Source organism: Rhamphochromis longiceps, linkage group LG1 (assembly GCF_057381845.1).
Source record: "Rhamphochromis longiceps isolate RC_006_pf linkage group LG1, R_longiceps_female_GT1.1, whole genome shotgun sequence".
In the NCBI taxonomy this organism is placed as follows: Eukaryota; Metazoa; Chordata; class Actinopteri; order Cichliformes; family Cichlidae; genus Rhamphochromis; species Rhamphochromis longiceps.
The window spans coordinates 13979584-14005317 of record NC_140557.1 but is presented as its reverse complement, the minus strand read 5'-3'; the positions used below and the strand labels follow the sequence as shown (position 1 = coordinate 14005317).

General features: G+C 39.4%; 1 protein-coding gene across 2 annotated transcripts in view; it reads left to right on the top strand.

Moving 5' to 3' along the window:
- The window catches only part of mdga1 (MAM domain containing glycosylphosphatidylinositol anchor 1), a 204209-nt gene that overhangs the window by 93664 nt on the left and 84811 nt on the right, over positions 1–25734 (top strand). For both annotated transcript variants that reach the window (XM_085391380.1, XM_085391300.1), the window contains exons 5-6: positions 16624–16820; positions 19020–19152. In XM_085391380.1, the coding sequence (XP_085247506.1) occupies positions 16624–16820; positions 19020–19152 (330 nt within the window). The remainder of the gene's footprint in view (positions 1–16623; positions 16821–19019; positions 19153–25734) is intronic.

Sequence of the window (25734 nt, the reverse complement as noted above, 5' to 3'; positions counted from 1 at the left end):
TCATTTATTTCTTTTTTTATTTCTTTTTACTGCCCTCACAGGTAGGATGGCTGTTCAAATTAGCTAACCCCAACTAGCCAAAGACCTATCTAGTTTGGCATCTGTATTCATCAGTGCCATAAGGCCAGGCCCATTTTAATATTATTTTATGGCGGTGGCATTTTTCATCCAGCCACTATCCAACTTTGATTTTATGGCTTTGCATTTCCCTTCTTTTTCACCCATGTTTCAGCATGCCCCTATATCCTGCTTAAATGATCAACTTTTTACTCTTATTCCCCTGCTCTTTACCTCACTGTTTTCTCACATTTGACTCAATCAGTAGTTTTTGACCCTTTTCTTTTGTATACTTATTTCTTTGTTTTTCTCCACCCTTTTCCTCTCATATTGTCTTTACCCTCCCCTTTTTTCCATTTATGACCAGCTGCAGTGGGCTAGGTAATGAAGGCAGTGTTATAAAGTATGGGACATGCCTTGGGGCAGACTCAGAGCCTGGGTATTGGCAGATAGAAAAATTGAAATAGGATGAGGATGGAGACAGAAGGGCATAGACTGAAGGATTACGTAGAAGGCCATGAAACAGAGAAATGATCCAAGATTAGAAAAATGTAGGAAAACATTAACGCGACAAAGAAAGTCATCGCTAGTATGAAAACATTTTTTTCTCACTTTGCCAGCATTTCTACAAAATCTTGTATAGTCTAAGGCATGGTCTAGACATTTGCAAGGAATCTTTGTAGAGCCTTAAACCTAACCATTGAAGTGGAAAGCATCATTGTCGACATTTGTTTTTTTGTTGTTTTTTTTAATCATTGTCGACATTTATGCTTGTGCTGGTGCAGGTGTTCATTGCCATGTGGTCATGTCCCAGTGCTTTATATGTGATGCTAGCCATAATAGAAACTGTTTTTGCAGAAGTAAAGATATTTACTCTCTGTACATGTGTAAATATTTACACATTTAGACTCGGGACAATGACCCCAAAACTGAACGAATATGTGGGTGACATATGTGATCTTTTTTCAGAAGAGTACAGACCTAGGAACAGCAAAAATACTGCAGAGGACTGTCATGCTTCCAGGCCTCTGGTAGCTTGCTGCTGGTGGTTAAGGGTGGTATATATACACTATATTGCGAAACGTATTTACTCACCCATCCAAATTATTGAATGCAGGTGTTCCAATCACTTCCATGGCCTCATGTGTATAATATCAAGCACCTTGGTGTGCAGACTGCTTCTGCAAACATTTGTATATGAATTGGTGGCTCTCAGGAGCTCAGTGATCTCCAACATGGTACCATGATAGGCTGCCACCTGTACAACTAGTCCAGTCTTGAAATGTTCTTACAAGTAAACATTCTACTGTGAACTGTTGGTGGTATTACAACAAAGTGGAAGTAACTGGGAATGAAAGCAACTCAGACAAAAATTGGTAGGCCACATAAAATCATAGAGCAAGGTCAGTGGACGCTAAGTTGCATAGTGTGCAGACATCATCAATATTCTTCATAATCAGTCGCTAAAGACCTCCAAACTTCATGTGCTCTTCAGATTAGCTCAAGCACAGAGAGCTTTATGAAACAGGTTTCCATGGTTGATCAGCTGCATCCAAACCTTACATCACCAACCAGATGCAGTGGTGTAAAGCATACTTCCACTACTCTAGAGTGTGTGGACAAGTCCAGTCCAATGAAGGTAGACAAACGAATACTTTTGGCAATACTCATATATATATATATAGTACATCGCTAGATGTAGCGATGTACTATCGCTACATCTAGCTACATCTAGCGATAGATGTAGTCAAAATCGATTTTGACTGTATCGCTCTATCGCAATAGCGCATGCTGATGATATCATCAAGCTGCGCCTGTTTTAGTCGAAAGCATCGCAGCGGCTAAAACCATTATCATCTGCAAATTATGGCGAGCGACAGCCATAGCAAAGAGATGAAGCACTGTTGAAATATGGGGAAAGCCAAAAACTGCGCTTCCTCCACTTCCGTAATATTGATTCATTAATGTTGAATTCTCTCGCAGCTGTTCTATTCCCATGTTGCTGCAGTATATTAATAACTAACCTCGTATTGTGGATGAATAATCTCAGTTGTTCTCCTGACTGAAGTTTGCCTCGTGTATAGCATCCTGCTATGCGATTGCATTTGTCCCTAACCACCAGAATCCCTCACGTTAACTTTTATGGAGTGGAAAAAAAAGTTGTCGTTCATCCTCCAGCTTCACTGTGCTAATGTTATGCTAACATAGCTGTGTCGCTAGCAATCACGTAGCACAACATTATATACCAGGTAGTCCAACTTCAGTAACCCTGCAATGCAACGCCACTGCTGTTTAGTTTCCTGCCTTCATTTACTGTATGTTGGAAGTTGTAGCAGAGCTGTATGTTTTAATTAGTTTCAAAAATCTCTCAGTCAGAACATGGTATGTCATGTTTAGGTGGAAACTAGTGAGCTAACTTCCTGTTAACTTCTAACTCCGTTAAATTAAATAAATTCTGTTTTCATGGATGCCTGGATGTTAAACTTAATTGTTACACCTGGTAAAGCAGCAACGCTGATGATTTAATTAAAGATGAAAGAATTTAGACCGTTTTTAACTCTTAGTGTTCGTTTGACTTTGGGACCTGAAGCAGACGGAGTTTTGGACCCAGATTACTCCGCAAAGCTCCTCACTACGGCAGCCGTAATGCTCTGCCAATCCATCAAGCAGTGCGGCTTATCAAAGTTGTACTCTGTTTTTTAACAGATTTCTGCACGCCAAAATCGGTTCGAGGTCAGTAAGCACAACCAGAATTCATACATAAGGCACACTCTCGATTTTTGAGAAAATTAAAGGATTTTAAGTGTGCCTTATAGTGTGGAAAATACGTTATACAGAAGAAAAGAATATATCGTGATATATATCGTTACTGCACATACTTCAAATTATATCGCGATATGAATTTTAGGCCATATCGCCCAGCCCTAGCCATGAGTATATATTTACTCATATATATATTAGGGGTGCAACGATACACAAAATTCACGGTTCGGTTCGGTTCGATACTTTGGTGTCACGGTTCGATATTTTTTTGATACAAAAAAATGTTCATGCATTTTTAATTTGTCATTTATTGTTGTGATTTGGCGCTATATAAATAAAATTGAATTGAATATATATTAGGGGTGCAACAATACTCGTATCGATACTGAACCATTCGATACAGTGCTTTCGGTTCGGTACGCATATGTATCGAACAATACAAAATTTTTAATTTATTTTATCAACTTTTCTTCTGACGATGCTGTCTGTGTTGAGAGCTCAGTGGATCTGCGTTCGACTTATCCGCCTAGGCTGCACTGTCAAGCGCAGATCCACTGAGCGCAGCGCAAGCTAGCGAGACAGAAGCTAAGCTTGTTGCAACATGGCAAATTGAATCTCCCCCACCCTAATTCAGATCTGGCGTTTGGAACTATTTTGGTCTTCATGTGAAGTATGACCCTGAAGGTAAGCGCGTCATGGACAAAAGTAAAATAGTATGTCGGATGTGCCACGCAATGCTCAATTACATGGGTGGGAACTAGTGCGTTAGCGCAGTTAGCTTGTTAACGTGTTGACGCCGTCCAACTGCACGCACGGAGCGATCCGTGGTAGCTCGTTAACGGAGATTTGCCGTGTTGTGGCGTTAACGTCATTTCAACGAGATTAACGCTGACAGCACTAGTGGGAACCCAACGAATATGACTGCACATTTACTCCGACATCATCCTAGTGCAAAGACAAGTGGAAGCAGACAAAAACAACAAGCACGCATGTTACAAACTTTACCCGAGTCATTTAGACAGCCGTTAGCACATGATCTCCTTATGGGGACCTAATATGTTTAATAGGCATGAACATTTTTTTGTATCAAAAAAATATCGAACCGTGACACCAAAGTATCGAACCGAACCGTGAATTTTGTGTATCGTTGCACCCCTAATAAATAAATAAATATATACATACACATGTGTGAGTACAGAATAAATCTTGTGGCAAAAAGAAGCAGGACATTATAAAGCCAATAATCTCAGTCAATCCTAACCTAAAATCAGTTCAGAGCTATTCTGTAAAACCTTTACAGGTGTTCCAGCCTGGGGAAATACTCCCTGTCTCTATATAAAAAGTAGGGAAGGGCAAAAACCCCAGAAGAGACACTAAGAGATAAATAATGTAAAGAAACCACCAAATAAACCAGAAAATAACACCCGGAAAAATCTGAAATGGGTATCTAGGTGCACTACCACAAACTCAGGGTGGTAAATTTTGTTAAGAGTGGGCTAACTCAGCACTTTCTGAGTGCAGGCGGTGCTGTTGGTGGGGAGAGCTGCACAAATCAGTCTGGATAGTAGGCAATAACCATCTTACCAACAGGCGGGTGGGGTTATTCTGTGCTAAAGCATTGCCTAATAGCCTCTATGTTTTGCTCTGGGCAATTTTTGAAATAATACTTGGAGGACTGTGGGTGGTGTGAAATGCAGTATTTTGGTTTAGCGGAGCCTCCGTGATGGAGTTTTTCCTCTTAGTAAAGTTATACACACTCCTGACAAACTTTTTAAAACTATTTTTACTTGCTTATTGATATGCTTAATCAACTAAAAACCAGATGAGTGTAGTAGAAAGTTTTTTAAATTTATGGTTTTGTCCAGCCCCAAAGCCACGTAGTTGCAGCAGATGGATGAGTATTTCCTTCCCACTTCCGCCAAGTGCTTGCTCAAAGGGGGCCATTTATTGAGATTTCCTTTCAATTTTTGTAGGGTCTTTACCTTATAATATAAAGCATTGAGGTGCCTTGAGGCAAACGCTGTTGTGATTTGGTGCTATATAAAAAAAATGGAATTGAATTGAACTGAATTCAGTGAAAGAGAAGCTGGCCATGCGGTCACTTGATAGACACACACAAAAAAATGATCTGCTTCCTGTCTGATCAAAACAGCCAAGTGTCCTTCATCAGCTGCTTTGTAAAGTTTTGCTTCTGATAAAAATGATAATAACAAATACATCATGCAAATGAAGACGTGAACACAGCAGCTTCACTTTTGTAATCCACGGGAGTGAATGAACTTTAATCTAATGAGATTGCTAGAGTTGCTTTATTCAAACTTATATTGTCCATGAGGTGAACAGCTGCATGTGTGAGGGTGTAGTGTTGTTGTGTGTGTTTAAATCTTCTCATGTTCCATATTGTTTGTCCAAAGTGGGGTAAGTTACAAAAGCATTCCCACCTTCTCAGTGACTGCTGATCGGACTGTATTTTCACACCTAGTGTTATCTTGAGTACGGTGTACATTTTAGGACATCGTCAGGTATCAGGAAAAAAGTTGTCAGGTCTCAGAAAAAAATGTCAGGTATCAGTTCTCTGGAAAAAAGTCGTCAGGTCTCAGAACACGAGCTATCAGACAGAGAGAAAATCTTCCTGCAGGTGGTGCTGTTGTCATGTGCCAGCCGAATTGATTTCCAAATACGTCATCAACTTGTGACAGTGGAAGAACGTAAGGTCATTGACCTCACCGGAATTCTACCACAGTTCATGCTCCTAACGACACAACTTAAGTTTAACTTGCTCTCCTTTTTGTCCATACTTTTGCCACAGTTGTGTTATATTAAGTTGCGGTTAGGTTGTGAAAGTTACATAACGCATATCAGAGAAGGAAAGCTAATTTTGTACGATAAACTAAGTCAGCACTATTTTTGTCTGTCTAATTCATTCTAGCTAGCGACAGTGGTGTTGAAACATTATCTAAATTTAAACTGGTTTGTAATTGTTTTATATACGTTTCAGCGAATGGACAAGCTGAAAGCTTACGAGGAGCCTGCATCCTTTCTGTCGCTGTTTTTCTTTATTTCTCTTTTTTCTGTTGCTACTGTCAAGATATTTTGTGATCTCGATATGTTTTTTTTTTGTTGTTGTTGTTTATAGATTTGCTGCAATATGTCATGACATATTGCATTGAAGATGAAAGGAGTATCCGACTTTGGCTGGTTTCTATGACTCTTCCAAAAATACTATTTTTTATCGAGCATTAAAAATAAATGAGAAAAGTACAACTTATTTAGTAACTACTGTTCACCTCTTTCATACATACACCTCTGTATGTATTATTGTAGGTTCTACCTTACAATATAAAGCGCCTTGAGGCGACTGTTGTTGTGATTTGGCGCTATATAAATAAAATTGAATTGAATTGAATATCAAAGAAGTGTATTTTTTTGCTACACATAATATTTCCTTTGTGTAAACTGAATAGATGCTGCTTTTAGTGTAATTACCACCTAAAAAGGTTTAATAATTTACCGGTTAGTTACTTATGGTCAGTGTAAGAGGTGGGTGATCAATTAGACTGTTGTTGTCACACTTAACCTTTCAAGATACAATGATAATAACATTGTTCAAGAAAGGCTTAAAACAAAGGGAAATCAGCTGTGTACTGAATTCATATAGGCATAAAATAAGGTAAGTCTGCATTTCAAAAGCATGTGTTTTATGAGATACAGTTTCCATGACAAATCTCTAAAATGACAAAAGATGCACTTTGTCTTTAATATCTTTAATAATGTAAATCTGTGTTGTGTTTTAACAGTGAGAGGCATCTGAGAAGAGTTTTAAAACTTCTAGGGTTGAAGTCTGAATTAGCCAGACAAAAATAGTGCTGACTTAGTTTATCGTACAAAAGTAGCTTTCCTTCTCTGATATGCGTTATGTAACTTTCACAACCTAACCGCAACTTAATATAACACAACTGTGGCAAAAGTATGGACAAAAGGGAGAGCAAGTTAAACTTACGTTGGCTGTGTCCCAATTAAGAGACCGCACACTTGGAGTATATAAATGTACATATATATATATATATATATATATATATATATATACACATATACACACCCAGCACGCCCCTGCGGGCGGTTTATCCTTCAAGCTCGGGTCCTCTACCAGAGGCCTGGGAGCTTGAGGGTCCTGCGCAGTATCTTAGCTGTTCCCAGGACTGCGCTCTTCTGGACAGAGATCTCCGATGTTGTTCCCGGGATCTGCTGGAGCCACTCGCCTAGCTTGGGAGTCACCGCACCTAGTGCTCCGATTACCACGGGGACCACCGTTACCTTCACCCTCCACATCCTCTCGAGCTCTTCTCTGAGCCCTTGGTATTTCTCCAGCTTCTCGTGTTCCTTCTTCCTGATATTGCTGTCATTCGGAACCGCTACATCGATCACTACGGCCGTCTTCTTCTGTTTGTCTACCACCACTATGTCCGGTTGGTTAGCCACCACCATTTTGTCCGTCTGTATCTGGAAGTCCCACAGGATCTTAGCTCGGTCATTCTCCACCACCCTTGGGGGCATCTCCCATTTTGACCTCGGGACTTTCAGGTTATACTCGGCACAGATGTTCCTGTACACTATGCCGGCCACTTGGTTATGGCGTTCCATGTATGCCTTGCCTGCTAGCATCTTGCACCCTGCTGTTATGTGCTGGATTGTCTCTGGGGCATCTTTACACAGCCTGCACCTGGGGTCTTGCCTGGTGTGATAGACCCCAGCCTCTATGGATCTTGTGCTCAGAGCTTGTTCTTGTGCTGCCATGATTAGTGCCTCTGTGCTGTCTTTCAGTCCAGCTTTCTGGATATCAGCCACCTCCTCTATCTGCCTGTGGTACATACCGTGCAGGGGCCTGTCCTTCCATGATGGTTCCTCGTCTCCCTCCTCTTTCTTGGGTTTCTGCTGCCTGAGGTATTCACTGAGCACTCGGTCAGTTGGGGCCATCTTCCCAATGTATTCTTGGATGTTCGTTGTCTCATCCTGGACTGTGGTGCTGACACTCACCAGTCCCCGGCCCCCTTCCTTCCGCTTAGCGTACAGCCTCAGGGTGCTGGATTTGGGGTGAAACCCTCCATGCATGGTAAGGAGCTTTCTTGTCTTTATGTCAGTGGCTTCTATCTCCTCCTTTGGCCAGCCTATTACCCCAGCAGGATACCTGATCACGGGCAGGGCGTACGTGTTGATGGCCCGGATCTTGTTCTTACCATTCAGCTGACTCCTCAGGACTTGCCTGACCCTCTGCAGGTACTTGGTGGTTGCAGCTTTTCTAGCGGCCTCTTCATGGTTCCCATTCGCCTGTGGGATCGCCTGTGGGATCCCCAAGTACTTGTAACTGTCCTCTATGTATATATATATATATATATATATATATATATATATATACACACACACACATGCAGCAGTGGGTCCTTCAGTCTGTCCTCACTCTGGACACTTCTAGTTGTCACACATGGAAATCAAATGTGTGATAAGCTGCAGGATTCAAACACAAGTGTAACTTATAAATACGTGTTCATACTTTTATTACACAATCAGAGAGAAAGAAAAAGAGAGAGAGTGCAGGACAGACAGACAGGTGACAGTCTCAGGTGTATACACTGCTACAAACAGGAGGATTTAGTGTTTGTGTTATTACGAGTGCTAAACAAGAAGAGTTCCCAGATGGTACAGTGGACACATGTGTGACTCCTGTGATTAAAGCATCTTTCTTTCAGCTTAACGAGTGAACCGTCAGCTCGTTCAAATACGCGTTAAAGTCAATTTGGCTCGACAACACCGAACAGAGGCAGTAATATAACATAGCTAACATTAACAGTGCAGTGAATCCTGCTTGTGCCGTGATATTCAGGACTGCAAACCGAGCAGCATTCACTGACTTTCAGCTTGTTGTGTTTGTGGATATATGACTGACTTTAATTATGCATAAAAGCATCACATTATCTGTCAGATTAAGGACAACTATTGAACTGCGTATATTTTACAGTAAAGGCTTTAAAACCAAGTTAGTACAAACATCGCTAATATTTGTAACTTTGCTGACATGTGGCCAACAGTAATGTTTCAATGTTCTTCGTTATTAAACATTTGCACGTAAATAAGTGACATAATATTCAGTACTTACTTTTGAAAGTTTACTCTTTGGCCGCCCCGCTTCTGCCGTCTGCCGTATTTCTCGGCAAAATTATCCACATTCACCGCTGCGCTATGAATTGTGGAATATATGGGACCATGAAGCGTGCACCGGACCACGCTTGATATTTGGGGAAATCGACGGCGCATTTGGAGTACGCATTTGGAGTACACTTCGAATTGGGACAGGCGTCGTCGCGTCGCGGTGACATAATAGGTCTTTTAATTGGGACACAGCCGTTGTGTTGTTACTAGCATGAACTGTGGTAGAATTCCGGTGAGTTCAATGACCTTACGTTCTTCCACTGTCACACGTTGATGACGTATTTGGAAATCAATTTGGCTGGCACATGACAACAGCACCACCTGCAGGAAGATTTTCTCTCTGTCTGATAGCTCGTGTTCTGAGACCTGATGACTTTTTTCCTGAGAACTGAGACCTGACATTTTTTTTTCTGAGACCTGACATTTTTTTCCTGAGACCTGACAACTGTTTTCCTGAGAACTGAGACCTGACATTTTTTTGTCTGAGACCTGACAACTTTTTTCCTGAGACCTGACGATGTCCTAAAATGTACACCGTTCTATGGAGTCTTTTTGTTCTTATCCGTTTATGTATTCGCTGCCCTCTATTAACCAGGAACCAGTAAAGTTTTTCCAGAATGCCGCTTTAGTATCTGGACAAGATCAACAGAAGTTGTCCAGAGTTGTTTTAATAAAGAGATTGTGCATATTGCCCCTGAGTCCAGTGTTCACCTTGAGACACAACACAATAAAGCACAAGCACTTTAATAACTTTAAGACCAGCAGCCGCCTATATTACAAGGTGTATCTCTATATATTTTCTCTATACATATTATTGCCATGGTCCACTGTTCTATACACGCAACAAAGCTAATTAAATATGCAAAAAGCATCTGCCATCTGGCCATCCCCAACAATATGCTATGGATGTGTCTGCATGGTTGAGAGGAAATTGTCTAAGTATATATACTTGCAAGATGGATGGATGCGGCTGATACACCATGAGCATTCAAAGGAACACAGGAGGAGTACAAAGGGCATCCTTTATCCATCCTGCTCCCCATAGATATCTTCAGAAGCCATTTACGGGGGACATAGAAGGACTTTCTTCTAAGATTCATGTGTTATTGTGACCCTGAGGAAATTGTGTGTATTGGGGTTGGTTATTGCGTACTTGTATATGTAGACGTATCACTGTGTGTGTGTGTGTGTGTGTGTGTACATACTATTGCATAACATTGTGTGAGCCTATGCAACTTTTCTTGCGTTCCTGCGTGTGAGAGATTGTGTGTTATTTTAACCCAGAGGCTAAGTGAATGAACTGTGCTTTTGCATCCTTTAACACCCTCTTTGCTGTCACTACCGCTGTGCAGTTACACTGTCGCACTCACGGTAAATAACCGTGCCCAAATTAGTCTTTTTATGGCCTAAAAGAATAGAGTCACACCATCATGAATGTTTAATACATTTTCCCAGGCTCTTTGCTGACAAAAGCATAATTAAGGCTCGCACATAATGCGCTGCCTCAACGAAAATGCACCATTTTCAGCAAATTCAAGAGTAGTAGTTTGGGAGAAGACTCATAGTGTTGTTCTTCCTAACCACACTCCTGTGCCTTGCTATTAAACCTAACAGCAGAACATGTACACAAGTTGCTGCAGAGGTTGCAATCTTTTTTGCATTTATTGTAATCGTGGTTTAACAGTAGTTTTACGCTGACATGTATTGTGTATTGACATGATGTGTTCTTTGTGCATGTGTAAAGCAAGCGCCTAACTAAATGGTCTGTGTGTTTAAATTAGTTTACTCTCATTACTTGACTGCCAATGCTTTTTATCTTTCTGGATACGTAGGATGTTCATACTTCCAGATGAACAGAATCAACTTTTTGGGATATCCTTATCTGGATGATTGAGCATGCATGAAGGCATAATTTGTGTGTTAAAAGAAAAAAAGTGATTTATATTGTTACACTAAAAACTAAACTAAACAAATTTAGCATGGAAAATCAGAATAAATCAACCTTTACTTCCAAACATTGCATTTTAAATACAGGCAATGCTCTCGTTATTTCCAAATGTGGGCCTCGTGCATGTTTTATGCCATCTTTAAGGCAATGTCTATGAGCAGAATGCTGAATAATTGACGAGATGTGAAGCTGGATCAAACGGCAAGTCTGCCTCTGTTTGTGCCTCTCTGTATGCGCAGACTTTTCCTGCTGTGTGTGCTGCTATGAGCTTCCATTAGTGTTTGTGTGTGGTCAATGGTATAAAAGAGTGTGTTTTCAGACCTTGTAAATACCTACAGATGTATGCAAATGTGAGCTTGACAAAAAAACAGCTCAAGTATTATTATTTTTTAATCCCTTACCTGGTTTGATGATGACTTATTGTATTGCTGTGGACTGAAATAAGCTTTTAAAATAGAAACTCAAAATTTTGCAATAATTTAATAATAAATATGGGTTTTAAAAAATTTATATTCTGTTTAATTCCATTTTTAACAATGTGTTCAAACTTTTTTGGGGGAAAAATTGTTACATGTATTAGGGGGTACTAAATCCACTACTTACCCAATCACTCACACACACAGACTCTATTGTACACTATTGTACACTCACATTCAATTGAGCCTGTCATCTTCTCTAATGGCCATCTACTCCTAGAGAGCTATTAGAGTACCGGACATGTTATTGGAAATCAAAGAGGATTTGGAGTCCAGAGCATCCTCCTGCAGGAGTAAGTACCTAGCAGAGGTCAGCTTGTTACAAAAACACACTCTGTCAACTCTGACCGCCAGGATGGATTAGTAAATCTCTGCTTCCTTCATTTTAATGGTTACTCTGGTTATTTTAGTGAAATGATGGCATGCAACCACATTTTTAATCTATGAAAGATGCATGCTGCACATGTCTGTGATGCTGTAAATTTACATTTTCCTCTTGTTATGTCTTTGTTAACTGTGTTAGCAGCTTAAATGCATTTATTAAGTGTTATTTGCCAGTAGCTTAGATCCTTGCAAATGAGACTGGAATAGATGTGTAAATCAGACTTTATAGATATAATTCATGGTAACCTTAACAGTAAGCTTAAAAGGACATTTTTAAAATTACATGTCTTTCAGTGATACTTTCAGTATACTTTCAGTAGAGTACAGGACATGTTATTGGAAATCTAAGAGGATTTGGAGTCCAGAGCATCCTCCTGCTGGAGTAAGTACCTAGCAGAGGACTTTCAGTGATACTTTCAGTATCACTATCTTAGTGGGTTTAAATTGGGTATATCTCTTTAATAATATTAGATAAAATTTCGGGTTGAGACTTCAGAACAAAAAACAGCAGTTTCTTATTTCTCAATAATAAAGAAATTTCAGCTGGAATAACTGAATCTGCTTGCTTGATCTGAAGTTTTAAAACATCGCTGAATAACCCTTTCTCAATTAACTTGTAAGTGAGATTAAGACTATGTCATAAAGGTCTGACTTTTTTCTTATTTTCAGAATTCATGTGTAACTAAAATTTATACATGAATTATGTGCTGTGTTACTCGACAAAAATCTATTCATTTTCTTCTGTTTATCCTTAACAGGGTTGCAGGGGGGCTGCAGTCTATCCCAGCTACTGTAGCTTGAGAGGCGGGGTACACCTTGAACAGGTCACCAGTCTTACACAGGGCTAACACAGAGAGACAGACAACCATTCACACTTACAAGCATCTATGGGCAATTTAAAATCACCAGTTAACCTAACACCAATTGCATGACTGAGTTGTGGGAGAAAGCCAGAGTACCTGGAAACAACATACAAACTGTGTCAAACTCAGGACCTTCTTGCTGTGAGGCAACAATGGTAACCACCACACCACCTTGCTACCTTAAATGGTAAATGGCCTGTATTTGTACAACGCTTTACTGGTCCTAAAGGACCCCAAAGCGCTTTACACACTCAGTCCAGGGCAGCTGTAGGTAGCTACAGGCGCCCTGGGGCACACTGACATAGGCGAGGCTGCTGGACACTGGCGCCACCGGGCCCTCTGACCACCACCAGTAGGCAACGGGTGAAGTGTCTTGCCCAAGGACACAACGACCGAGACTGTCTGTCGTTACAAGACGAACTGCCAACTCCTGAGCCACGACCAGATTAAAAAAAAAATTAAAGACTTAACAAGACAGATGATGAAATGGAACAAGGAAAGTGTGATCTTTCCTAGATATCATAGCTTTTAGCTGGTACCTGTTACTACTGTCTAGATTTATGAAAGAAACTATAGTTAAAGGCAGCTAATGTGGACTCCATTACTGCACATTTGTTTTTCAGCACTGTAATTATAAAATGCAATCTCACATAGTGTTTTTGGGGAAAAAAAATCTCTATTCGCAGGCATCTATCCAAGCTAAGGGCCACTCTAAGAGAGAGCTAGTCAGCACCACTGTGTGGTGTCTAAGCAGAAAACAATGCCAGACCCCCAGAGCAGAGATGTGCATTAAAAGCTGTGGCTAACAAAAGCCACACAGTGCAATTGATCTAAACTGTGTGCAAAGGCAGGACTTTGGGGAAATCAGAAACTTCATTAAAGTTTCATATTGTATTTCTGTGCACTTGCAGTTTCACCCTGTCTCTATTTACTTAAAGGCCCATACTGAGCAAAGTTAGAGTTCCCCTCTGGTTTTGCATTGCAAAAGCTTTAACAGTGCAACTGTTTTTCAGAAAAAAAATCAAAGAAGCATTGTCATTGTTTCCAAATATAAACAAAATGAACACTTTTTGTTCAAGAAATGCTTCTTTTAACATTAGTTTTGAGTTCTTGCACCATTTCTTACGTCAGGTTATGTTGATGATAGTTTGAATTATCCATATTTTCACGACGCAAACATAATGTAAGGCCATGCCAGAATATATTAACCCAGGGAAAAAAAGTATCTCTTGGGCAATATGTGTAATATAGAATCAGAATGCATGACCACACAGTGTGGACCACCACATCGACTATTTACATTTGTTTATACTCTCTTTGTATAATCTTCTCTTTGTGGCAGGCTTTCCACCTTCTCATTCAAACGGGAAATATGCAGAATGCCAACAAATCACACATTGCACTGACTCTCTGGCAGACACACAAGCACACACCACACATACTACTGGGGCATTAGCTAGGGTTCCCCTTGCGCTGCAAATGATCTGTGAAAAATATACAGAAATCCTTTGCCAGTCCTGGACAGATAAATGCACACATTCACATGCACCTATTCACAAATTCAAGTATACAAAGGTGCTAGCTCCGTTTCCAAATCTCTTTCACACACACATGCGCACATGGCAGAACCAGGAGGCAGATATCATTGATAGCTTCTCAGGTTTGAAGGCCTTTTCCTGGCAGAGGCTTCTAGAAATACTGGTACAACTCATTGTCTAGTTTCTTGCTGGGCCTTATTTTGTCTCAAGCTGTGGCTTCATAAATCACAATATCCATTAAGAGTGGAAAACCATAGAATCAGGTGAGCACTTCACAAAGCTTAGAACTACTTCACTAAAAAAACCCAACTAAAACAAACAAATGCTATACAAAACAAGTGTACTGTATTAAAGTAAGCAGCTTAGTCAGCTCAGATTGTGTAAAAGTTGGATGAAAAAAAGTGTAGATAATAAAATGTGCAATACAATCATGTCATAAAAATGTACAACAAAGCAGGACTATATTACAGCCAGTGCATACTTTGTAGATCCACTGCAGTAAAGATATAATCCAGAAAAAAGATTTGCATGCATGAATTGTCAAGTGGCCCTCCCACAAGACTCAACTGGCAGGTAATTGGTGATTCCAGATTGACCATAGGTTCTGGCTATGAGAGTGTATCTATTATGGCTAGTACTCAACCCCTTCTCCAAACACATTAATTTGGATAAATGGTTAGGGAAATGATGGACGAATGGAGATAACTTGGGAAATAATTTTATAGCATAGAAGCATAATATTTTCTTCATTCAGTGTTTCAAGACATTGTTTTGATAAGAATTTATTTAATTAAGTTGCACGTTTCCAGTGGAATACTCAAGCGACTGCATTTTTTTTTGTGTTTGTGTTTGTGTTTGTTTTGTTAAATTATTTTGAAGATGATTTGATAAAACAACTGTAGTCACAACTGTTCGCATGCGGTTTAAGTGTTGTACAGATCCTGACTCACTTTTATTTCCCAAGGTATTCAAAAAGGTTACTGCACACTGTAAAGCAAGGTCCTATGATTTAGTAAACATTCCCGTGACCCTTTTATTTTAAAAAGGAGTTGTTTCTCATGCAATGTCTGCTTTATTTGTAGCCACTTCAATGCGCTTAAGTTGCCTCTGTGAGTTTGTCTCAGTCTGCCTCTGAGCTCTAACCTTCAAACTACAAAAGTGCTCTGATGCTATGTTCAGGCAGTGCACACTTTGATATAGTTCTAGATGTGTGTGAGTGCATGCATGTGCATATGGCTGTGTGTGTGAAGCACAGCCCTCATGTGACAACGGTGCCCTTTTCAACAACAAAATCACAAATCAACCATGCTTAGCTACACATTGTTTCTCTCAAATGTCTCCAGCCAAAAATACAAATGCTTCCCTCCTTACAGCATCGCATGAGCCCTGCTGTGTTCACATCCAGTGATGTCAAGCAACATAGTCGTTACATTCGCAGCTCACATTTTTCCATAGCTTGCAACTTAAGTGTGCTGTAGGTGAGATGAGTTGACACAATAGACAGGAGGTGAAGGGCAGGAGGTGCAAAGAGAAAGAAAAAGGTGGTGAGCAGGAAGGGGAGAAGTAAAATGGAGTGGGGAGCAAAGAGAGGAACCTTTGGTGTTGGCAGAAATTGTTTCTATAATGTTTGAAGGCTGCAACAGTCCAATTAGGCTGCAAAGAATCAGAATTACACACGCACGCACACACATGCACACACACACACACACACCACTCTGCCCTGTTAGAGATAGAAGCAGAGAGCGAGGAGGAGAGGATAGAAAGGAAGGGATGGTGATGTGGAGTGAAAGTGGCAGTGAGTTTTGTAGAGATGGCAGAAACCAGGGGAGAGCAGCCTCTGTGCTCGTGACAGCAGCTGAAATCCTATCCACTGGAGGAAAAGGGAGACGACACTTCCATGAAGGAAATGCCCAGGAAAAATGAAGCAAGTGGGGGGGAAAGGGGGATTAAAAAAATGACAGAAAAGAAATATGAAGGCGCAGTGTGCGAGAGTCACAGCAAGAGATGGAAATGGTAAACACAGAAATCTTTGGACATTTGTGCTCCTTAGAAAGTAAAATAAATAGGTGACTGTTTGGACAGCTTTGGTCAGTGTGGGTGGGCAACAAACTAGAACTGTTTGCTTTATTTACAAGTATTATTCCATATATCAGATCTCATCCCTGCTACAAATTATTGCCAGTGTTTTCCCCTGAAAAAAAAAGCCTCAAAGCCATGAAAAGCCTTTTTAACTGCAAAGGCTGTGAAGAGATTGTGATTTTATAAAACAGTATTTTGTGGTTATTTATTTCCCTGTGTGATGGAGTAGGAGCTTAATTGTGCAATTTTCTCCCTGCAGCATTATCAAAGTCTTCATAGTTTTATTGTTTTCTTCACCGTCTATTTTGCAGATCTTGATATACCAGTTCTGACAGTACACCAGACCATCAGCGACGTGCGCGGCAGTTACTACCAAGAGAAGACAGTATTCCTGCGCTGCACCGTCAACTCCAACCCTCCCGCACGCTTCATCTGGAAACGTGGGGATATGCTCATCGAGCAGAGCAAAGACAATGGAGTGGACATTTATGAGCCTCTTTACACTCAGGTACACATGTACAGCTCACAAACGCTCTGCCAGGTGTGGAGTCGCTCCCTGCTTTCTGCCCTTACCTTCCCATTTCAACCCTGTTCTTTTCTGCCATCAAGACAAAGCCTCACCCAGCTGAACGTATTTCATTCTCTCGTGATTATTAATTGAATATGTCTCACATTCAATGTTTACTTAGACAGTGTTGTGGAATTAGCGTTGATGTAAGGTTGTCATAGGAATTGAACTGTTTCTTTCTTAAACCTCTCCCCTGAAGAGCAATTATCCAATAATTCTCCACGGCAAGACTGATAAGCTTTGGATTTGCTGAAACTGTGCATGTTTTACTTGGCGTTAAAGGACTTGCAATCAATCTGTATGGCTATTTTTAACATGATTTGATTCCATGTGTATTATCAGTGACCTGTGGAGCTGTATGTATCAGACAGTTAGCAAGATATGTCATTTAGATGGATTTATTTTTATGATAGCAATAATTTCATCGTAACCTGCAACATTGTTTTGATTACATTATTCAGTGTGTGACACTACGCTTACTTTTTAAATCAGTGTGACACTCCAAAGTGGGAAAAGCCCTTTAATGCTCTGTATTACCTCTACATAGATTACAACTAAGGCTAACTACAATTTTATGTCATATTATTTTGTGCAGTTACAGGTTATATCACAAAAAGACATTTTAATATATATATTTAAATACATAATATGTTGTGGATGCTAGTACTGGACTCTTCACCCATTGAAGGTCTAACTTACTTTTAGGAAATATGCATCCTCCATATTCAATGTTTTATGTGAGACATTCATTCATAACTGAAACATAACTTCATAATTTGAAGCAGATTTAGTTTCAAACTTTCAAAACAATATATCTCTTATTACTCTCTTTCACTATTTCATGCAACTAATATTGACTTGATTAAACTAGACAGTTGCAGCTGATAATACACATTATCAGCTGCACTATGTGTTGCTGTGGTTTCTCTGTGGTAGTCGGATATACCTATTTTGCATAAACATTACTGAAGTAATTACTGTGAAAATACTATAAGCTACTAAATCCAAGTAAAACAACAAAAAATTACCATGGGCCAGGCATAATAGGTTCAATTAACTTTAATAACGTGGCCCTTTTTAATGACTAAAATTTTCATTAATCACTCTATGCAAACAAATCCCAAAAACTCTAGAAATATACTATGTCAGGAAGCCTAGAACATGGTAGGTACACTGGAATGCCTTAGCAAACACATGAATAATTATGTATTACATTTTTACATTGTTGTTTATAGTAGCATTATGAGATTGTTTTTCTTCCTTTCTATCAGCGTTAAGACAAGCACGCTTTTAATTAGGTTAAAATGAACTGGCCATCAAGTTGAACAGTCAGTTACTTGTTCATTTACCCAGCAATATCCAGCTGAAAAAACTGCCAAATAAACAGTCCCCAAGCTTCATCCCCAGGCTGAGCACACAATTGTTCAGTTAGTACAACTGTTCCCATTTTCTTCACTTATCAAAGCACCAGTCAGCAACAAAGCAGAGCCCCTGGAGTTCAATTAACCAGCCAGCAAAGCTCTTCTCAGGGCTGCCTAAGACACTGCCTACTGTATCAGACTCAAAGCCTTGATCTGAAAATCATCAGTGATGTTAAGAGATGTGTGACTGCTTTTGTGTGTCCAAGTCAGTGTCTGTACATCTACATGAGAAGAAGCGAGCACACTGCTGAGATTGCAAGTAGCATGCTTTCAGAAATAGAGAGAAGATGAACAGATTTAGTTTTTATTTTTGAACCAGATCAGTTTCATTTTCCCGATGGTTGCATGTGAAAGATATTTGGAATTTACCAATCAAATGACAATGAATGAATATTTGAAATGCTTCACTTGATAACCAGAGCGTGCAATATACAAGGGCAGGATGCGTGTGTGCATGTATCTATGTTAATATTTGAGCTTCTCTCAGTTTGTATTTAACCCGGTTCAGCATATTAAAGACTTTTGCACAAGATTACAGCCCAGTTTAAAAGAGACTGAAATAAACGCTCTGGGTTTTCAGGTTTATGGATTACGATGAAAATATGATTTTTGTTTATTATGTTTATATTAATGTTAATGTGATTAATTCTCAGATGATTCTTTTTACAGCACAATAATCCAACATGATGTTGTATGATGTCCTGTTTCTCATATTCAGGGTGAGACCAAGGTGCTGAAGCTGAAGAATCTCAGACCCAAGGACTTTGCTGATTATACCTGTCAGGTGTCAGTCCGCAATGTGTGTAACATCAAAGACAAGTCCGTCACCTTCAGGCTGACAAATGCTACAAGTAAGTTTTTTAAATTTGTGTTTCATTATCATTACAGTTCACAGAATTTGCGGGTGATACATTCCTAGAACACCCGGGAATTGTGAAAAACCACAAATTTGGGACGGGGTAAAAGAAAATGACCAATAAACTTTTACAGTTTAAACCCAAAATATGTGTTTGGGCTTTAAGAAGAACAAAACAAAAAACATGAGAACTGTATTTATTTCCAGTATTTTGTATTTCCTATGTAGTGGCAAATCCAATAAGTACATTTTTTGTGTTGGGAATTTAGTTGGGAAAAAAAAGCCTGACTGTTTTGATCAATCATGATCATGAGAAATGAAAAAGCCATGGACTAGTCAAGTCAAAATAAAGTGTAGAACCATTAGCACCGCTTATTAAGAGATTTAAGTGCATTTATACATTTGAGCCTATATGTATACTTGTGTGACCCTGTGTGGATTAGAGAAAATCTCAAATAATTTCAGACTTGTGCACATAATTCTTGTTCTTCACATTCAGTAAAGATGTATGTGGTACAGTCATTCCACCTTGGAAAAAGGACTGTTTAAAGAAATCTTTATCAAAAAACCCAGAATTACCAAGATAATTATATCCATGATGAATGTATATACATTTCTGACCACAACTGTTTACAACTTTACAAAGCCAAGATGTTTTATTTCTGTCGATGTACAGAAATCCTCTAATAATTCTATCTTATCTGACTATTCTGATCATGTTTGCTCTGTGATTGTGCAGGAATCTCTAGTTCTGTCTTTCTCTCATTGTTAAAGTGTCTCCTATCTTTACTTGTTCAGGAAATAGGATTCCTTTTTTCTTCCTCTTGTTTTCTCACTTCCTGTATGATCTCTCCCTCTGTCTTCTTTTCTCATAGTGAGTTTTTTTTCCCCTCTTGCTTTTGACTTTCCACTGAAATACGGTCTCGTTCTATCTTCCTGCCTGCCTCCCAGTGTAGGATATTGTCTATCTGTCTTGTTGTACGGTTGCTGAGAGCTCATCTCAGGGCCGTCAGCTGTAATTCAGTTGTCACACTCCCTGTTATCTCCAATTCACTTTGCACCGCTCTGTCCATCTCCACGCCATCGCCCGGCAACTCTGTTACTTACAACAACATTGTTGCCATTGACAACCCTGTCAGGTTTGTTACTGTCAGTATGGTATTCCACAAGGGAGAGGGCCATGCCTGTCTGAGCTGTATTTTTTAAATGATTTTTTTTCCTATTGTGTTTATTTTCTCCTCTTCCTCCTCTTCTAACTTAACTTTCTAAATGTCGGCTAGCCTAGATTGCTTGACAATTAAGTGTTTGAATTCTTTTTTTTTGAAGGCCATTATTCAGTTATATTTATTTCCTTTCAGTAATTAGATTTAATTTATTTGACAAGAGGGTCCTTGTGAGATTTAATAAAACATGAGTGTTTTAAAACTCTACAAGGTTCTGTCTTTCTCTCACTGAGCGTTTACTCTCATAAGTTTACGCTAATTTTATTTAATTCATTTTAATTAGTGAATTGCAATTTTAGTTGAAAGCAGGCTGTTGAATAAACATGGAGCCTTAAAAGCTAAACAGGAGTTTAAAACTCCAAAAGATCAATATTCCCTCGACATACTGTTTAGTACTGCAGTATGTCAAGTATGTCATACTGCTAGTAAACACATCAGAGGGTCATATATGCAACCAAAGACTGGAATGCAGTGTTTTTTCTCAAAAGCACATACAGTGATTGTAAAAATTGTTTTATTTGTAGTGCAAATTTTTACAAGTATAAGTGTAATGTATGAATATATATAGCTATTAAACACTACAGTATTGCAGGACACTTTTTAATTTGAGTCCTGGTGAAAAGTTGTCCTGCACTTTGAAATCCATCCATCCATCCACCTCTACTTACTTCCATCTTCTGCTTCTACTTACTCATAGGGCAATAGGTGAGATACACCCTGTACTGGTGACCAGTCTGTCACAGGGCTAACACAGAGGTATACAACCATTCACACTCACGTTCTCACTTATGGCCACTGCATGTCTTTGGACTGTGGAAGGAAAACAGAGTACTTGGAAGGAAGCCGTGCAGACAAATGGAAAATATGTAAAATATGCAAAAGGACATAATTACCTTTCCCAGTGTAGATCACATTAACTTCATTTTCCATTTTGCTATGTTCCCACCACTGTTATTTGCCCCCCAGAAATAGGCATCTTGCAAGTTTACAGCCTTTATTATTAAAAATTATAAATTTCTACAATAGATCAGCTATTTCACACTTTCCTGTGAGACTGTGCTACTTTTCACTGGCAATAACAGTATACAGTATATATCAGCAACACTATAGAGTATATTTTTTTTATGATGAGCACAAGGTTTTGTGACACTTTTAAAATATATTTACAGGTTTTGAACTGAAGATGTTATCCAGTGAAAAATAAGGCCTCTTTTGAGATAAAAGTTCCCCAGGAGTCTTCTAAAGTGTGCTAAAGGTGGGAAAGATACAAGAAGTCAAAGAGAAGAAACTGTGACAAAGTTAGGAAGAAAATAAACAGAATTTGGCACCTCTGTTGTTAAAAAAAAAAGGAAAGAAAAAGAGACACGAGGACGAAACAACCAAAAAACTAACTGAATTAAAAATAAAACAGATGGACACAGCTTACTGAAATATTTCAGAAAAACTAATAGTTAATAATTAATACTAATAATTCAGTATTAGGGAAATCAGCTGTAGCTCAGAGACACCCAATTAATTAGAGCAGACAACACTTATAACACAATGTTTTCTTTTAAGAATATAGAAAACACACTTTTAATAGACAATGGCCAAAAGGACATGGCAACCAAATACGAACAATTTACCAGTGTTAAAATCAACAAGTAGGGAAGGAAAACAAACAGGTCTTCATGCTCCCGCTGTGTGAGATAGGGGTTCTTCACGACCATTGCCCCAGCCTTCTTCTGCTCCCCTCTTGGGATCCTGTGGCTAAGATCAATTGTATTCCCACAGCGCACTCAACACACATACAAAGACACACACAGCAAACACAGCAATAAACGCCTGCCTGGCCCTGGCATCAGGGCTCAGAAGCTTGCCAAAGCAGCCAATCTGTCTGGACCTCACAGCCTCACAGACTGATCGAAAGCACACACCGCTTAGTGTGTGTATGCGTTTCTTTGTATGCACATGTCTGTGGTTACAAAAGAAAGAGGAAAGAAATGTGGTTAAGGGGAGAGGGATGAAGTGTGATTATGTCTGAGTGTGCACTTTTCTTCACTTCCTAACTTGCCCTAACAGAGCACAGATATCTAATGAGATGAACTGTTAAAATAAAGAATAGAGAGAATTGCATTTCCTAAAACAACTCCAGATTAACTGCATTAACAAGTTTATATACCTTAGACTTAGACTGCACCATATTGAAATACTCACATAAACACACTTAAGATTAGGGATGGGTATTGTTTAGGTTTTATCCGATACCAGTACCAAACCGGTACTTTTGAAACGGTGCCGGTGCTTAAATGGTGCTCGAACCGGTGCTTAATCAATGGAAAAAAACACCAACTTTGTCCAAAAACCTCTCATGTTCAGCTGTTTTTTTGTAAAAGGATAACAATGTTAGCCTTTTCTGCAGCTATAGGGGATTTATGGTATCACTCTTGGCTGGAAGCAGTGCTTAAACAATGGAAAAAACACCAACTTTGTCTAAAAACCTCTTATGTTTAGCTGTTTTTTTGTAAAAAGATAACAATGTTAGCCTTTTCTGCAGCTATAGGGGATTTATGGTATCACTCTTGGCTGGAAGCAGTGCTTAAACAATGGAAAAAACACCAACTTTGTCTAAAAACCTCTTATGTTTAGCTGTTTTTTTGTAAAAAGATAACAATGTTAGCCTTTTCTGCAGCTATAGGGGATTTATGGTATCACTCTTGGCTGGAAGCAGCAGAGGTGGGACCAAGTCATTGTTTTGCAAGTCTCAAGTAAGTCTCAAGTCTTTATCCTCAAGTCTCAAGTCAAGTCTCAAGTAATGTCAGGCAAGTCAGAGTCGAGTCTCAAGTCACTGGTGTAAAAGTCCGAGTCAAGTCACAAGTCTGAAACTTTGAATTTCAAGTCCTTTCGAGTCTTTAAAAAAAAAAAAGAAAAAATAATGTTGCAGTTATGCTAAATGTAAATATTAGACCATGTAATTTTAAAATCTGTGTTTTTCTCAACACATGACAAAATAGTGAACTTAGAAAATATACACAAATTGTGAAATTGCACCTCTATAAAATGCAGCTCAATTAAACTTAGCTCCAAGAATAATTTTCACCGACAGTTCTGAGATAAGCTGCATGTTATTCTTGGATGCGGTTGTAGGACCAGCTTTAAAATCGCATGACAAAAATATCATACACATTAAAAAGAACTGCATCACCAACGTAGCCTGGACAACATTTGCTAGTTAGATGAAGTCAGCTATCTCATCTTAGCATATTTATATGCATATTTATAATTATACGGTTCTTGGAGTGAGTGCACACACTCATGAAGTTTAGTAACTTCAGGTCACTGCAACAAGCCCAGGTACAGTTTACCGACGGATGGGTGCAGGACCTTGAAACGCACCGTGTAGAACGAAAGACCATCGTACGTATCATAAGTTTACCAGTCTCACAAATTGTCGTCATAAATACACATTCCTTAACCGTTTATTAATATAACCTTTGAGCTCAACAGTAATTAATTAGCAGTGGAAATAATTTCTGGTAGCATCACAGAAATGTAGCAGTGACAATAATACTGTATGCTGTAATTGCACTGGGCAATTAGTGATACAAAAACCTGTTTTATCCTGTGAATAAAAGTATATGTTTTTGTCAATGTACCATAATAACAGAAGCGAAACGCAATATTGTGTCAGGACAATTCATTATTTATGCACAATAAACAAAGGAGCATAGCGCGACAATTTCTGTTCAGCACCAGACTTGCTTGTAACCTATATCACTAATTATGTTATAAAAATGACGTATTAACTACTAAAAAACACTGACCTTCGTGTAAATGCTTGGAGCAGACTAACCTGTGAGCTGGAGTGTTCTGGGACGTTATATTTGATCTTTGAATGGCTGCAATCCAGTCGCCTCTTTGTTACTTCGGAAACATGGCTCGAACAATTTCTCTTCAACGACGTAATCCGATAACAACCGATCTCTTTACCCGTCGGCTTCCCGTGGCTGTCATGCGACCGGCTATTGCAGTTAATAATACAACAGCTTCTTGACATTTTTGTGTTTCTTTTTATCGCTGTGTGACTGATTTTAATTGAAAGCCTGCGTGCGCTAGTACCGCTTGCCACGAGTTCCCAGAATCCTTTGCGGTTCTACCCGTGAATGACGTCACATTTTCAATCTCTATATAATATGCATGTTAAATTTTATATTTGGGGTAAAATATCAAGTCTTTTCAAGTAAACCGGTTCAAGTCCAAGTCAAGTCCCAAGTCATTGGTGTAAAAGTCCAAGTCAAGTCACAAGTCTTAGAACATTTTTTCAAGTCAAGTCTAAAGTCATAAAATTAATGAGTCCAAGTCATGTGACTCGAGTCCACACCTCTGGGAAGCAGTGCTTAATCAATGGAAAAAAAACACAAACTTTGTCCAAAAACCTCTCATGTTTAGCTGTTTCCCTCTTTTTCTTTGGTCATTTTAGCCTTTTTGGCCAGGGTGCAGGGAGTATCTGCCATCAAACAAGAAGACAGCCGCATGTAGCTATGATGGTGTTTGCTAGTTCACCTTACATGCGTTAATGTAATAACGTGGTTAGCCTACTCAACGTAAATTACACACGAACAACATTAAGCTACTCACGCAGAGAAGAACGGCTGCTGCTGCCGTCATCATCCTTCATCATTTCTGCTACACTGGCAGGGCTAGGGGCCAGGACTCTCCTCTTCGTGTTTTTGGGGGATGTTGCTCCGGGTCCGATAACAGGCACCACACCCGCAGTAGATGTGCTCGGTGTGAGGTCTCGCAGCAAGCTATCAAATACGGCACATTTCTCGGCTTTTAACAAAATGCTATACGTTGCCAGGTGTTTCTTCAGATTTGAGGTGTTACCTCCTTTGACACTATCACAGTATCACCTTAAAGCACTTGTTGCAGGCTGCTGAGTTTGCATATTTTGCTGTGAAGTACAGCCAGATGTTTGACCGCTTCGCCTTGGGCATTTTTAATCTGTAGCTCTGCTCTAAAAGAACGTAGGTACCTGGGCCCGCCTACTACGCTTGCAAAGGTAAAATGATTGGCTGGAATCCAAAGTGTATGACATTTCAGGGAAATAAAGCACCGAAATGTGCGCTGCTTTTCGGTCTGGTTACTACCGTTTATGTCAGAACGATACCGGTACCCATCCCTACTTAAGATGCTCCTAAATCATCTAAATCACTAATACTACCTAAAGGCACGCTATGAAAACATGTAGTAACGGAAAAACAAAAGCAAATTTCAGGTCTCAAATTTTATAGCACATATTTTGATACTTTAAACAAAAACAAGAATAAAAATTAGACTTGATCTCAAAAGAAAACAAACATTTCCTTTCACGG